Here is a 15,921-nt window from a genome sequence, read left to right as displayed (position 1 = left end):
CTTAAAACCCATTTTTATTCCCTGGCTTTCGACTCAGCATGAGACCCTGCTCTTGTTTCAGTGCCTTTTTATTTTTATTTTTTAATTTTATTTTATCTTATTGTTCTTATTGATTTTATGATTTTATTGTTTGTTTTTATCCATTATGTTTCTGTACAGCACTTTGTGTCCGACTGCTGTTGTTCTTAAAGTGCTTTATAAATAAAGTTGAGTTGAGTTGAGTTGAGTCTAATTTGTAAACAGAACAAAAATACAACACAGGCTCGAGGTATGTTTTTTTTTAATTCACCACAAAACAACCAGTTCTGAACGTCCAACAGATACAATCAGTCCTCTGCAACTCCCACACACAGGATCAAATACATGTTCAACTTCAAACTTATAAATCACGTCATCAAAGGAAAAGTGATAAGAAGCTTTCACTTTATTCATTATTCTGACACATTTGATCAACAGACTCAAGTAATCTGGATTAAAACTACAAAGTGGATTTCCTGTCCTTTCCATAAACCTCTAACATAGCAGCTTTCAGGTGAGTGCACAAAGTTTTCAGTAAATTCAAATTAAATCAGCAACACATTGTAACACAGATGACAGAGGTCCGTCCTTTATAAACATGAGCTGACGTCAGCCTCTGCTATCAATATCTGTGACTGTATCATTCATAATCAAATTATTAACCATCAGTCATAGAAGCAATATTAAAATGAATGCAAAAAACAGCAGCTACTCATACAGGTGAAGGAATGTGCAAACGTATCGGTTCAGCTTCACAAGTTTCAATCTTTGTTCATTGGATTAAAAACAAAGATCATTATAAAAGATAAAATATTATATGCACAGATAAAGAAAGGAATAACTAAGAGAATCGATTGAAGCCTTGTTTTTCCAGATACCCTTTACAACAGACTCCAGTGTTGCAGCTGTTTTAAAATCACAGCAAAAAAACACATTATTGCTTTATGGTGCAGTTAGAGGCTGATAGCTGCTCTCGAAAGTAGAGCAAGTCATTCTCACTTTGTTTCCATCCCAGCTGAAGAAACCATATGCAGGGATTTAGAAGGTCAAGAACATTCCTCCACCATATTTCATTCTTAGTTTTCTGATGTAGGATTCACTTGGTCTCTCCTTTGAAGTTTCACAAAAATGCCATTCTTTGGTCCTAGAGTGCTGGAAGACTTCAGCTCCAGAGGAACCTGCAGAGAGAAAAGAAAACCATTTAAACAAAACATTTTCAGCTCATTTCAAAAGTCTGTCTTTAGTTTTTAACATTTTAATCTGAGCTTTATCGAGAGGATAAAGAGGACTGTGGACTTCACTGCAAAGAACTGCTGCTCTATGGTGAAAAAGACACTACTGAGCATTACACTCATAAACAATAACTATAAATAAAAAACTGAATGAAATTGAGAGTTTTCAATGAGGTGAAGAAAATGATCCATATGTGCATAAAAGTCTTCGTTAAAAATTGTGAAACTTTGGGGCGCCGGCTGGCGTAGCAGTTTGAGTCCTGCCATGACCCTTTGCTGCATGTCCTCCCTCCTCTCTCTACTCCCCACATTTCCTGCCTCTACTAAGTTTTCCTATCAGCAAAGGCAAAAACACCCAAAAACACAACTTGAAAAATAATGGTTAAACAAATATGATCCCAACCACACAAAGCTCAAGATGTTCCGCAGGAGGATTCACTCCGACAGTCTTGCAGCTGGAGAAGTTGGCTGAGGAGACCCCGGCTGGCATTATTACACATTTCTGTGTTTGTGAGGTTCTATTTATCACCACATTATAAGAAGCAATACTGGCAAATCTTTCAAAACTTGCAAATTGTGGCAAACATAACGTGATAAGGGAAGCTGTTGGAAATTAGGCAACAGTGCTCTCGTATGAAACCACCATGCAGCCAGATGTCCAGACACATTTCAGTTTTCAAGTTGCTGAAGCATTGTATTTCAACGGATACTTTCCATTTCAATATGGTTGCTGAGATTTAAAGTGCAATCCCAAATCTGTTTTTATGATTGACATATCAAGATTATATCCGTAGAATAGAGAGACAGAGGAACTGTGCATCCTCTGCATTAAACAACCCATGAAGATATACTGATGATGTCTAAACACAAAAATCAGATCCAACCCTTTGACAATAACAGTGCCCTCTAGTGTGGACACAGCAGCAGACAGCAGTAGTTTTCCACTTGTTGTTGTCTTCAGTGTTGTTGGTTTCAAACCCACCTTGGTCTCTGAGCAGGCCACAATGTTGAACCTGTGGAACAGACGCACCAGAGCCATTTTGATCTCCAGCTGAGCCAACCTCATTCCAACACAGTTACGAGGACCGGCCCCGAACGGGAGGTAGACAAATGGATGTCGGCCGGCCTTGGCCTCTGGAGTGAACCTGGAGATAAAACAGGTTGTACTGTTGAAAAATTAAAGCAGCAGCAACAGGAATCTTAAGTAACACAATATTTGATTTAGCTTCAGGGAAATAAAAGGAAGGAAGTCTCAGGGTGGTTTATAGAGAGAGTTTATTTGACTTATCTCTGTCCTCTGCTCCCATGAACATGCAGAACACACACGGGCTACTGTGGGAGATATTGTAAGGATTTAAAAGACTGGCGCTTTAACTGTTGCAGTGATTTGTCTGAATCCAGCTTGTTGACAAAAGAGCCACAGCAGCATCTCTTATTTGATTATTAAAATATCCAGACAGGACAAAAAGATCTGCCAGGATCAGTTATCATCTATCACCATATCTATGTTTCTGTTGCTGGATTGACACCTGTCATAACTCTCTGTGGCATTGGTAATGGATCCAGGAAGGACAGTGTTAAGATTTGTGGTCATTTTTATGCTGAGTAATTGGTAGTTATTTTCCAGGCAGATGATGCCTGCACTTCTTTGTGCTTTGTGTTCATACGCGTGTTTTGTTGCTTTGTGTATATCAGAAAAGATGCAGCAGAGTGCTGCAGTGACAGCTTGGTGTCCGCAGTGTTTTGGTCCACTAGAGATCCAGCATTTGAGGGGGAAGGAGAGGGTGTGACATCATCTGCTCCAGCCTTACAGTGCAGTGAGCTTTTTTTCTCCTATCAAACAGCAGTTAGTAGACGAGTGAGATAAAAGTATCTGTCTCCCAGTCCTATCTACCATCAACAGATCAATTTCAATGTTCATCAGAAAATGAAGTACATTTAACCGAGGTGTAGGAATGCTGCTGGGGAGCTTTCTGCTATCTCAGGACAGCAATCCTGCACCGCCACATCACACAAATAGCAATGATGCTTGCACTGAGCCATGAGTAATTTTGCACCTGGTGTGAAACAGGTGCCTTGTGTTTGCTTAACAGGGAGGTGTAATGCATGTGTTTTGACTTGGGAGCTGCTTAAGTTCCATGCAGCTGAAAGTTACAAGAGACTATGAGAGCCAAGCAGTATTTGACAGTGACAGTTCAGCCATGTATTACATTCAGGTGAAACTGATGCAGACACTACAGCTGAGCTGTAAGAGCATCCTCCTACCGCTCAGGGATGAACTTCTCCGGCTCTGGCCAGTGCTCGGGGTCGTAGTGAAGGAAGCCAGCTGGGATCTCGATCGTTGCTTCTTTGGGGAGGAACTGGCCATTCACCACACAGTCCTGGTCAATCTCTCTTGCGAACCTGTTAGGGAACGGAAAATGCAGCAGGTAGATTCTTAATACATCTTTCAACGTCTGTCCCGTAATACTTTGATCAAGTGATTAGAAAAATGTAACCTTATTAAAGCACTAAGTCTAGAACAAGCACAAATGACCTTCGTTTAATGTGCCATATTCACCTGAACCCAGGAGGGTAGAGACGCAACGCTTCACTTATGACCATATCTAAATACTTCAGCTCCTGGACATTATTGTAATCTGGTGACTCCTGCAACAACAAAGAACAAAACAAACATTCAGCATACTACGGTAAAACATCAAACATGTGTAGTTGATGACAGCAAAGGTTTCTGTGAACAAATGTGTCACACAATTTACAATTATCCACAAGTCACATTTATGGAGCCTTAAAAAAAATGGCAAAAAGGAGCCTTATTAAAAATAAATGCTAATATTTAGTCATAACAAGTTTCAGTAAGTAACATTCATCTTGATATGCTGTCCATGCCACAAGTGCGCTTGTTAATTGCAAACACTTGTCCAACACTAGATCCTTCTTGTGGGGCCCGGCTGCTGTGGAGCACCACAAGACCAGGAAATGCCTTGGAGCTTCCCTGTGGAAGCAGGCGAGCTCAGACGACCTGTTGGCTCTGCTGAAACCTGAGAGGATGCTTCAGACTATTACACACTTCCCCCAACAACGCAGAATCATCCTGCAGGTCAACCTTAACTTCATATTAACAACATTTTAATAAGAAGGAGGCTCAAAGAGTCAGCTCATGCTCATCACCACAAAGATGTTCTCTCTAATGAGTCTTCTGATGAAAGGCAGGATAGTTTCTAAATTGAAAATTGATTCACTGTCACTGTGATTGTTTGGCTGCAGAATCTCAGAGGTTCATATCTAAAAAAGGATATAAATCAAAATATGTTTGAAGTTAGATAACTGTTAAATACTGTTCTTTCTTTTACAGGATGACAAGCAGCGGCTGTTTTCTAACAATGCAGCTAAGGACCTGGAGAACGTATATGATCCCTGTTTTCTCTTGCCCCTGTTTAGTGCCATCCTACGTCCCGGTGAGAATATTTCTCCAACATTGTGACTGTTTATAACCAGTAAGGGTTATCACCGCTTTATTAACACTACATTTTCTCCTGTTTCCATTTGACAGAGTGTGTGATTGACTGCCTCAAGTTTGTATGTGAAAAAACAATCATAATAATAAGATAAAAGTATAGTTGTAAAATAAAACATTTAAAATTATGAAATAAAATGTCAAATTTATGAGAAAAATGTTAAACAATGAATAAAAGTCTAAACTTACTAATATAGTCAGTGTTTCAATTAATAATTCAAAACAAGAGACAATAATCACAATTATAGAACAAAGTCGAAACTATGAGATGACAGGTCAATATTAAGAGATAAAAAGCAGTAGAGATAAGAAGTTATGATTCTTAGCTAAAAACTATTTTTTAATAATCAAATTATCATTCATCATTATTTTACATATTATATTTGATTAATAGTCAAAATTATGTGATAAAAAGTTATAAGAATAAAAAAGTCATAATTCAAGATCAAAGCAAGTTATAAAAAGCCAAAAATATAATATGAAAGTCTGAATGTTAGGATAAAATGTCCAAATGATGAGATAAATAGTCAAAGCAACAGATAAGAAGTTCAGATAAAGATATTCAATTTCAAAATAACGTCTCATTATTTTGACATTTAATCGTTATTACGGTTTAATGTTGCATCAACACACTCACATGTCTGGTGAAGAAATCATCCACCTCCTCCTGAACCTGGCTCTGACATTCAGGGTGGAGAGCCAGCAGGTAGCAGGTGAAACCCAGCGTGTTGCTGCTGGTTTCATATCCTGCCAGAAGAAAGACGAAAGCCTGACCGACAACCTCGTCCTCTGTCATCATCTTTCTCTGCTGACGCCTGCCGGGGGACTCGTGAGTGCTGGCTTGCTCGTCCTGGTCGGAGGCTCGTGTCTGCTGGTTCTTGTTATCTAGCGCCTCGGCGTGGGTCGCTGAGTCAAACTGGTCCAGAGAAACACTCTCCCTGTCGGTTCGTGCATCCAACATCAGCTGGAGGAAGTCTCGACGCCTCTACATGCAAAGAAATCAATCAACCAATCATAACACCGTTCATCTGAAATATAAGAGGAGTTGATTTTTATTGTCGGGAAATTCACCTGTTCAGGAGGCTGCTCGTCTCTCTGCTCGATGATCTTCTGAATGCAGTTGATGAAGAAATTGTTCATCTTGTCTCGTCGTTTGTTGGGGATGAGTGCTGCCAGAGGAGCTGCGATGAACGGGAAGGCAACTGGATGCAAAAACAAGAGTTCAATCAGACAAATTTGAAACGTTTATCTTAGCAGCAGAACATTGTTTGTGTTTGGTGTCCACAATCTCATCACACAGATTTATTTTTTATGCACACATTTGAGAACATATTCAATCCCTTTGTTGGACCCTGCAGGTGGATGCTGGAGACGGTGGGACAGCTTTAGTTGTCCATCTGAACTTACTTGCAGGCTTTGCTTCACACGCTAACTTTTACACTCACACATGTCTCCACAAAGTAAAACCACTGGTCCCCAAACTTGATCTACCAATGTGACCATGCCATGAGAACAAAGGCAGTTCAATTGTTGAAAAGAGAGTGTTGGTAGGTTGGAACCCCAATCAAAGAGCACCTCACACCAAAAGAGAGGTTTTGTGTGTTCTGTGCTTTTAGAGGAGTGTGATAAGCTTACATCCGAAAGAATGAAACCACATTTTTCATTCTTTCATATTTTCGCTGTGATTGTCATGAATGAGTTCCACGTAAAGTTCATACATCAGCTGTTTCTGCCACTTGCTCTGCATGCAGTCCGTGCTTCAGTTCTTTCTTAACATAATAAACATTTCTGGCACCCACTCAGGGAAATGCTGTCTGCTCGGTGTCTTGCAACTTGGCTTAATTGTACTAACCATGTCAGGAAAGCCATCACCCCAACTACACACCGTTAACCCTTGAAATGGTGACCAAAGACTCTGCTGAGCTGTGGCTGAAAAGGCGTTTCATATTCAGGTGTGCTTGGGTCACTGCTAAGATAAAGTCTCATATTTAGGGTGAAAAAATAATTCGTTTGGTGAATGTTAACACCCCACGTCTTTATCTTCACTTCATTTTCTACAAATGTAACATAAATCCAGAATAACTTTAGAAACACTTTGAATAATTCACATGGTATGGTACTCTCTACTTTATGTAGCAGTGAAAAGTAACCCCCCCTGTCTCTGCTCGATGCTTTACTCATATTATATTCTCTTTCATTTCTTTTCAATGTATGAGGAGGTGAAGTTCCATATTTATAAAAGTAATGATACAACTAGACTGGACTCACTGAAAAACAACATGATGGGCCTGAAGAAAGAGAAGGTGAAGAACATCTGTGCGTGGCTGACGAATGGGTCATCGGGGTTGTTTTGAGAGTCCACCTGAGTTGCAAATGCCACACTGGCAATAACATCCATGGTGAAGCAGCCAAAACACCTGTAGGGAGAAACACAGCGTGAGGGATGGAGGACAGAAACACAAACCTTCACACTGTGACTCTCTTCACTCTCTGTGTGATTACTTGTGGATGTCGAAGGCCTCTCCTGACTCAGCGTAGACGTCAAGGTTGTTCATCAGAGCATTGATGGTTGTGTTGATCAGAGGGACCATCTACAGGGGAATAGAAGAGGCCGCATCATGAAGCAGGTTGTGTTTAATACTTTCTACTTCTACATGATCAACAACAGCAAACCAGATGAGATTTCCCCCCCTGTGAACTTTTCTGGGGAGTGGTATGGTGGGTTTTCCCCAAGCGACAACCTCCAGTCTCAGAATATGAAGCCCATGCGGAAGTGTTATAAACTGCAATTCATCGAGTGTCCACTTGAGGCTGGCTGCAGTTCAACACTGGAAACCACATACACACTCATTCAAAAAAAACGATCTTCAGGGGGGGATGAATTTTTTTCTAACGGGACAGTTCAGAAGACATTAAGATTACGAGTTTTGCCCAAATAAGGACATGACTGACTTGACTGGGGCAGGAAAACATAGCCGTTGGATAGGAGGCTCAAACAGATGGGTGATGTAACGGAGAATAGAAAGTGTATTTCCTGTATTTTATGGCTTTGCTGTATCATTCAAGTTTCTTTACTCTATTTGTCCTCTTTTTTTGTTCTTAGGGTGTATCCTCTTTATTTGTGCACTGAGCACCAATTCACATCAAGAGGAGGTTAATTTATCTCAATTCAATATCAAACTACTGAACTTTTTGAGCACAGCTCTATATATAAAGCCTACTGTAGCTTTAAACAACAAAGTTTAATACTGGATGTAGTTTTGCTTTAAGTAACTAGAATTATTTTCTTTCCATTGCATGCAAAAACAAGCCAGTTGTTTTCTTGAAATCATACTGTACAGCTGCTAAATGAAGGGCTGAAGAGACTTTCAGACAGCTCATTCCACCATCCAAAGTAACTCACTGTTGGCAGTGTGCATCAAATAGCGAGAGAGGAGAGAGAACCACTCCACTGCTGCTAACTGTGCACTCTGATCAGTAAAGAACTAACAAATCTCCTGCCTGTAAGGTCATATTTTATTCTTATAACAGTTTTATTTCACCTTACTTTATTGAATTATGTATTTTCTAGTTCAAATTGTACACACTTTTTGAAAATGTTATCTTATTTATGTATTTTAAGTACAGCATCTTATTTTCTTTTAATGGTTTCATATTTTACTGTTTTATAATCTTATTAATTTATTTTATTTTGGTGATTTGAATTTCCTGTGTTGAGTTTTAACATCTTATTTTACCTGCAGTGTTTCCTCATTAAGATATCATGAGAGCGTTTCCTCAGTTCGTATAGAAACTTCTTTTTTATTTGTTTTTATTTTGTTTATTTGTATTTATTTTATTTATCTTATTTTATTTGTATTGTTATTATTATCATTATTGTTGCATATATTGTGTTCTTAACCTTAGGATTATGAGATGGGTTTGGGGCCGGGGCTGGGGTTGGGATTAGGATGGGGGGGGGTCTTTGTATTTTTATTTTTATTTATACATATCTTTTTTTTTTTCTTTATTGTATTTTAAGTTGTTTTTATGTACAGCACTTTTCATACAATGTAATTGTATGATTGATTGATATCCATGGCGTCTCCTAGGTCGACTTTTCATGTTGGAAAGTTACAGAAATACCATCCCCAGAGAGTACGCAGTATTTTTCATAGTGCACAGGTTTTTGAACTTTTACTTCTCACATATTTGACTAAAACTTTTAACATGAGCCATGATCAGCAGTGCTTCAACCCATCACTACAAAGAGTGCAGTAATCACACAGGCCACCAGATGTCACTGTGTTAGCTTAAGTTAAGGATCAAAAGCTCTGAATCTTTCAGCAGCACAGATAATACAGCTCTTAGCTTCATAATGCTTCAAGTTAATGCTTTTAATACCTTCCAGCACAGATTGTTGCACCTGGCTGTCCTGAAATCTTCACATCTTATCATCCACCAGTAACAGAGAGTGATTAACTCATTCAATTGTTTTTATTTTGCAGCTTTCACTCCATGGACAGAACTTTTTCTCAATGATTCTAGTAAATCTTAAGTGGCACACAATCAATGGTCTCTTTAATATCTCACCTCTTTCATCTTGGCAGCACTGAACGATGGGGTCAGGATGCTCCGCACTCTCTTCCAGCGCTCGTTCCTCAACATGAGCAGACAGTCGGTCATGGGTTTGGTGGCGAAGCGAAAAGCCTGCAGGGGGAGACAGGAGAGTACCGGCACAGACGTCTGTTATCATCACACCATTCAAACTTGTGTTTGAAGTTAGAAGAACCACAGCGTTCATGTGAATGTTTCTGTTAAAGCGCTCACCATTCTGTTGGGGAAGCTGCTGAAGTCTCTGACCATCACCTGTCTGAGCATGTCTGGGTCTGCAATCACAACCACCGGTCTCCGGCCCAAATAATACCTGAGACATTCAAGAGGAATTTCACTCCAAAAGTGACTGCTGACAAAGGTACTTCCTCAACCACAATAAGAAATGTTTGGACCATAATTTATAAGGTTATGTATGTAGAGGGTATTTATTCTGCTCACCCACAGACTCTCCCGTGTGTCTTTATCATTTCTTTCATAGGTTCAAAAAAACCCTGTGGAGAAAATTGGAGAACAACATGAGCAGAGTCTAAAAGTGGTATAGTTCACATTCTAATATGACGACGATTAGAGGAAACGTGTGTCCTTACTCCTATATTTGTCTAAGAGTGAAAAGAGAAAATTATAAGTGATAAAAAATACAGAAATTGAATTAGCAAACAAGCGTTGACTTGTTATCTTCCTGAAAATAAAACAGTTATCAAAAACACATCTTGTTTTTTTTTAATGTGCAACCTTTTACCTCTGTAAACCTGAGTATATCTTGTAAACTACAGGGTATGTAATGAGCAACCTAAATGGAAGCTTTACAGGTCACATGTTCGGTAATGCTCCAAAGCTACCAAAGTGCAGTTGATGCATACATCACAAACAGTGAAGAAGCATTTTGGAGGCTGGACTTTCTAAAGTTGGTGTCTCATAGTCTGATGAAAATGTTGACAGAGGTTAAAGACAAAAAAACATAAAATATAGATGAAAGTTTCATTGATATCTCACCTGGCGAAACATGAATATGTTTCCATAGAAAGGCACAGGCTTTGGATGTTTGATGCCACATCGAGAAAGTACCGAAAAGGGGTAAACTGAATACCTGGAAGTGAGAGAGCAGAGCAGAGCTGAATAAAGAGGAATTCAAAGAAAAATAGCAAATACAAAATGTGGAAATTATGATTTATGAAGCATTACTCGTAATTAGAGGGCTTGAAAGTGCTCTACAGAGTTAGAAACAATGAATAAATTAACAGCATTAAGATATGAAATATGTTTAAATCTATGATTGGGAAAGAAATAAGACAAGGCAAAAATAAGAAATCACAATATTTAAAAACCTTATAATTAAGTGATTACTCGTATATAATTTACTGTATGCGCCTGACACAGATTCACCTGCTGGTCTTGCCTTAATGGAAACTAATTCTGTATAACAACCCACTACAGAAAATCTTCCCTGAGGATTCAGAATCACAGTTTGCTCTGTCTGCGTCAGGCACAGCCCTAACCTGTCCCATAAACCCCTCACGGGGAGGCTGAGGGGGGGAAATCTATCTAGTCTTAAACCTCAAAACAGAGTTAAAATGCTTCAAATTCATTCAAATATTTCATTAAAACTTATTAAAATAGAACATAACAGTCCATTAAAAAAATATTGAAAATAATTAAATTGAAAATTTGATGAAAAAAATAAAAGTACTTGTTTAAATATGGCTTGACATAGACAGGAACTTTTTCAATATCATGTAAGATTCCATAAGTTTGAAATGTCTGTAAATGTATATATGTTTACAGCAACTGACAGCTGTCCAAAATCGTTGCAAGACTCAAAAGAAGCTGCAGCCATCAGGAGTTAGTGCTGCTGGTGAAAGATGTTGCAACATTAGTTGCAAACAGCCATCCTTTCTTTGTTTGCAGACTTGGAGTCACTGATTACCTCAGAGGAACTCTGTGCTACAGGGACTCACCTTACAGCTTAGGTCATGCTGCTTTAGAGAGGAGGATTTTACAATGCACTGATAAGAAAAATGCTGTCTGTGTCCTGAGTGTGAAAGACCTGCAGGGATGAGGTGGGTCGGGGTGCACTCTTATAAGACTTTTACTTTGAAAAGTACAGTGTGTACAAACTGGAATATTTAGTGCTATCTAGTGTTCAGACTGTAAATTGAAATGCTCCATTGCTCACTCCTACCATCTGTGAAATTGATGTGTGACCTTTAAAGACAAGAAGCTGCTGTGATGCGTGATAAGTCTGATTCTCTATTAGTCAAGTTTTTAACATCAAAACAAAACAATACAATAAAAATTATTTAGAGCCAGAACAACCACCAATTTTGTCTTCTACAGCTTTAAACTGGTGCATTTCACACATTTTATACAGTCTATGATTTCACACAGCCACTCACTAAATACGAAAACAAGTTTTTCTACCAGTCTGTTCAAACAAAATAACAAAGAAACAAAACAAAAAAGTTTAAAATACAAAAACCCACCAGTAGAGGAGACCCAGGAAGATGATGAAGAGGCTGAGAGTCACTGACAGCCCACCAGCTTTAAGGTGAAATGTGTTCAGGAGGTTGATCACAGACTCCATCATGTTTGAGTTCCTTCAGTTCCTCGCTGCCATCAGATGAAGCCGTCTGACAAAAAGGAGAACAGAAAGAGGTTAGGTCATCGTAACAGCTGCTGAATGTGTGTTTATGAGGAAGAGTAAAGAGAGTGAAAAACAAAAACCTTTCTTTTATCATGACACTATGTTAGATCGCGTGACTGTCAGATTATATAACCTCCTTAAAACAAATAAAAACACACACTATATGTATTTTTTTTTACCACATCTTCCCATGACTCTGAGGACTTTGCTCTCATGCTGTATTGTCTCATGTGGGTCAATAAGTTTCCATTGCATCATGTTAATTATTGGTTTCTGTAGCTTTGTCTGGAGCCCTGAGGATGCTCACCTTTCCCCTGCTTTGTAAACATTCAGACATTCTTCATGTTTCATGAACAGATGCTGCGTTTGGGAGGTTTGAATTAAACATGTAAAAATTCGATATTAAAATAACAGCAAAAACGATCCTGAACAGCTAAACATGCATGCTTTACTGAAGTGAAATCTTAACTTTACACCCCGTGAACACCTTGTGTAACTTAGGTCATGTGTGATGCTATGCTATGAGGTACAACACAAGACCGCAGGTTGTTAACATGTCTGAATTTAATGAAAGATGTTGAATAATATGGTAAAACTATAAGTAATGAAACCCCCCTCCCTCTGTTATGTTTGATATTTTAATGATCTTTAGTAAGCTCACCTCTCCTCCTGTGTCACAGCGCTCTCTCGCCTCTCTGGTAATGTTTTCATGAAGGCTTCTTCATCTTAGCGGTAGTTCGCAACTCAAAGGAGATGTGAGCTCCACACTGCCCCCTAGTGTTCCGATTATATGTCGCTCACCACTAGTGCACTGCTGCAAAACCATAACAGCCACATACAAAAACAAGCTATGGAAAATGGGGAACTATTACAGCCTCGGGCTCTACAAACTACGGCGGCCCTGAAGTGCAAATCACTACTGCAATTCAGAAAACACTACGACATTAACCAAACTGGAAGAAGTTGGTAGGTTTTCTGATTTGCCGTAGAGTTTTCTGATTTGCTGTATTGTTTTCTGATTTGCTGTTGTGTTTTCTGAATTGTCGTATTGTTTTCTGGTTTGCTGTTGTGTTTTCTGAATTGTCGTATTGTTTTCTGGTTTGCTGTTGTGTTTTCTGAATTGTCGTTGTGTTTTCTGAATTGCCGTTGTGTTTGCTGATTTGCCGTAGTGTCTTCTGATTTGCCATTGTGTTTCCTGATTTGCCGTTGTGTTTCCTGATTTGCCGTTGTGATTTGCACTTCAGGGCCACCGTGAACTAACTGAATATTGTTCCATAATGTTTAAAAAATCAGCATGTTTAAAAAGTATCCTGAAAACAATTAGATAAATGAACACACATACTCTGTTAGTTAAGTTGATTTCTGCTTGTTTTGTCAAGATCTCAACTTATTTTCTCATGAGATAACGCTTGTTTTCTTGTAATGAAAAGGTAGATCTCTGATGATGTTTGCAGTTTATTGCATTTTTTATTACTTATACGTTTTCAGCAAAAATAAATAATATTTAAATGTTGTTTCCTGAATGTACTCTCATGACACTGAACATCAGAGGGTACATCTGCACCCAGTTTACTATCTGTCATGGATAATAATCTCTCAACAGTCACAGTTTTATGAACAATCATTTGTAAATAGAGAAATATGAAACACGTTTTTAAAAACTGAATGTCATCTTTGTGCCAGTGTTTAGTTTGTTTTAATCTTTAACAGTTCTGGTCTCAACATGATTTGCTGCACATCCTCTCCTACTCTCCCCCATGCCTATCAAATAAAGGCTAAAAGCCCCAAAGATAATCTTTGTAAAATTGATGACTGAAAAAAACAGAATAAGTAGAAGGTATTTATGATAAATGAATACATGTAGATACCAAAAAAAAGAAAAGAGAAAAGGGTTACTACACAAAGAACAGACAGGCTTGTGGATCACGTGTCGTTGGTAGAAATCTTTGCTCCAAATAAAATGTAAGTTATTTACCTGTAAGAAATTGAATCTCCTGCTGTAATAAATACAGTGTCATGCTATTTCTGCCACCACTTATGTCCAATGTTGTAAAATCAGTTCATCAAAATGAGCAGATGAGCCTGAAGAATTTGTAGATTATGTACATTCACAGCCAGACTTTTGGACCTAAACACCAAATACTATCTAAACATTGTGATGATAAACAAAATGACTCACTGACTCTGTCAATGTAGTATTTAAAGGTGACATATCATGCAAAATTGACTTTTTAATGGTTCTTTACCTGAAATATGTTTCCCTGGCATGTCTACAAACCCCCCGAGAATGAAAAAAATCCATTCTGCCCCTGTTTTGATTTCTCCACCTTTCTGTAAATGTGTGTGAAACGAGCCGTTTCAGACTTCCGTGTTTTTGTTACGTAACAACAATATCCGGTCTGTCACGGAGTCAGAGCTCGGAGCTTGTTCAGCCCATAGACTGTATAAAATAATACTGAATCCCTCCCCCGTTTTTCATTACCTGCACAAATGTGTGGTAACGAGGAGCTTAGGAGGGAGGCATGCTAGTTGTAGGCTGTCTTAATAAACACAAAGGTCGGTTTTACTCCCCACGTCTGCAGATTTGAAGATCTAGTGGATGATTTTTATTTATCATGGATAAGTGCTAGCGCTAGTTAGCATAGCTACATAGCTACATGTCGTAGCTGTAGCTGTGTACCAAGACACACGTCAACATACTGACAAATAAAACAACAAGAAACACAGAATCTGTGACCAATCCTTCAGAAAAGGTCCCGCTGCCTTTCTGGTAGAGGTCGGTTTTACTCCCCACGTCTGCAGATTTGAAGATCTAGTGGATGATTTTTATTTATCATGGATAAGTGCTAGCGCTAATTGGCATAGCCACATAGCTACATGTTCTTAGCTGTAGCTGTAGCTGTGTACCAAGACACACGTCTACATACTGACAAATAAAACAACAAGAAACACTAAATCTGTGACCAATCCTTCATAAAAGGTCCTGCTGCCTTTCTGGCAGAGGTCGGTTTTACTCCCCACATCTGCAGATTTGAAGATCTAGTGGATGATTTTTATTTGTCATGGATAAGTGCTAGAGCTAGTTAGCATAGCCACATAGCTACATGTTCGTAGCTGTGTACCAAGACACACGTCTACATACTGATAAATAAAACAACAAGAAACACTAAATCTATGACCAATCCTTCAGAAAGGTCCTGCTACAGGCACCTCTCCGTCAGGATCAGATTCAGAGGGTTGAAGTAACGCGATCTCTGAGCAGCCGTGTATATTCAGTCAACATGTAAACATTAGATCAACGTGCTGGAGAGCCGAGGCACATCCACTTCCTGAGGGGGCGTGGTCAGAGGGAAAACAGAGTGTTCTGATGAGGAATGAAGAAGAGGGATTTTCAGGCATGCCAAAATCTGATTTCAAAGTGTTTTTTTGAGCATAAACTTTAAAGACATGTTTTGGGGACCTCTTAGACAAATATATATTGATGAAAACAGCATGATATGTCACCTTTAAGGATACATAATTCGTCCTTTAATTAGTGAAGCACTAACCCTGAAGGGAAATGCAATTTTTTGTAGCTGTTAGTGAGCATGCAACACACACATAGGCTGGGATTACACAAACATATACACAAACAGGACCCTATGTGCACTGGTGGAGAGATCTCACAGTGAGGTAGCTACACACAGAGCAGCACCTTGAACAGCTGATGGTTCAGTGCCTTGCTCAAGGTCACGTTGGCTGTGTCCAGGTGGTGACCTGGTGCAGCTCCAGCTACCAGTCAAATGCATACTTCAATCCATACCAGGACCCAAACCAGGGATCCTCCAGACCAAACCAAGACCCTTCAGACTAAGATAGATGATGTTCTTGGCCCAGTGGGTCTCTGTGAGATCTGTTTCATAATAATTATGCCTACA

General features: G+C 39.0%; 1 protein-coding gene and 1 long non-coding RNA gene across 3 annotated transcripts; one reads left to right on the top strand and one right to left on the bottom strand.

The window, feature by feature from the left end:
• Nucleotides 1-263: 263 nt before the first annotated feature.
• tbxas1 (thromboxane A synthase 1 (platelet)) lies at nt 264-12,796 on the bottom strand. 2 transcript variants are annotated; one of them, XM_034686302.1, is made up of 15 exons: nt 12,666-12,796; nt 11,844-11,990; nt 10,357-10,450; nt 9,802-9,854; nt 9,577-9,673; nt 9,340-9,456; nt 7,270-7,358; nt 7,036-7,184; nt 5,839-5,969; nt 5,405-5,752; nt 3,811-3,899; nt 3,516-3,653; nt 2,233-2,395; nt 1,073-1,196; nt 264-981 (listed from the first exon to the last, which is right to left on the bottom strand). In XM_034686302.1, exons 2-14 carry the CDS (start codon nt 11,945-11,947, stop codon nt 1,095-1,097), a joined length of 1,674 nt encoding a protein of 557 aa, XP_034542193.1. In that variant the 5' UTR covers nt 11,948-11,990; nt 12,666-12,796; the 3' UTR covers nt 264-981; nt 1,073-1,094. The 2 variants fall into 2 exon arrangements, with proteins under 2 accessions (XP_034542193.1, XP_034542192.1); XM_034686301.1 differs by having other exon boundaries at nt 264-1,196.
• Nucleotides 4,188-4,833, top strand: LOC117814789. Its single transcript, XR_004631627.1, has 3 exons — nt 4,188-4,350; nt 4,606-4,708; nt 4,804-4,833. It is a non-coding gene; the product is annotated as an uncharacterized LOC117814789 (long non-coding RNA).
• Nucleotides 12,797-15,921: the final 3,125 nt, after the last annotated feature.

The sequence above is a fragment of the Notolabrus celidotus genome, chromosome 6, assembly GCF_009762535.1.
Source record: "Notolabrus celidotus isolate fNotCel1 chromosome 6, fNotCel1.pri, whole genome shotgun sequence".
Classification (NCBI taxonomy): Eukaryota; Metazoa; Chordata; class Actinopteri; order Labriformes; family Labridae; genus Notolabrus; species Notolabrus celidotus.
This window is presented reverse-complemented; position numbering and strand designations above follow the sequence as displayed.

Coding starts and splice junctions, on each gene's coding strand:
- tbxas1 (XM_034686301.1), bottom strand. CDS start 11,947: ATGATGGAGTCTGTGATCAACCTCCTGAACACATTTCACCTTAAAGCT. Junction 9,674..9,801: donor ACACACGGGAGAGTCTGTGG/GTGAGCAGAATA, acceptor TGAATGTCTCAG/GTATTATTTGGGCCGGAGAC. Junction 2,396..3,515: donor GAGAAGTTCATCCCTGAGCG/GTAGGAGGATGC, acceptor TTTTATCTCCAG/GTTCACTCCAGAGGCCAAGG.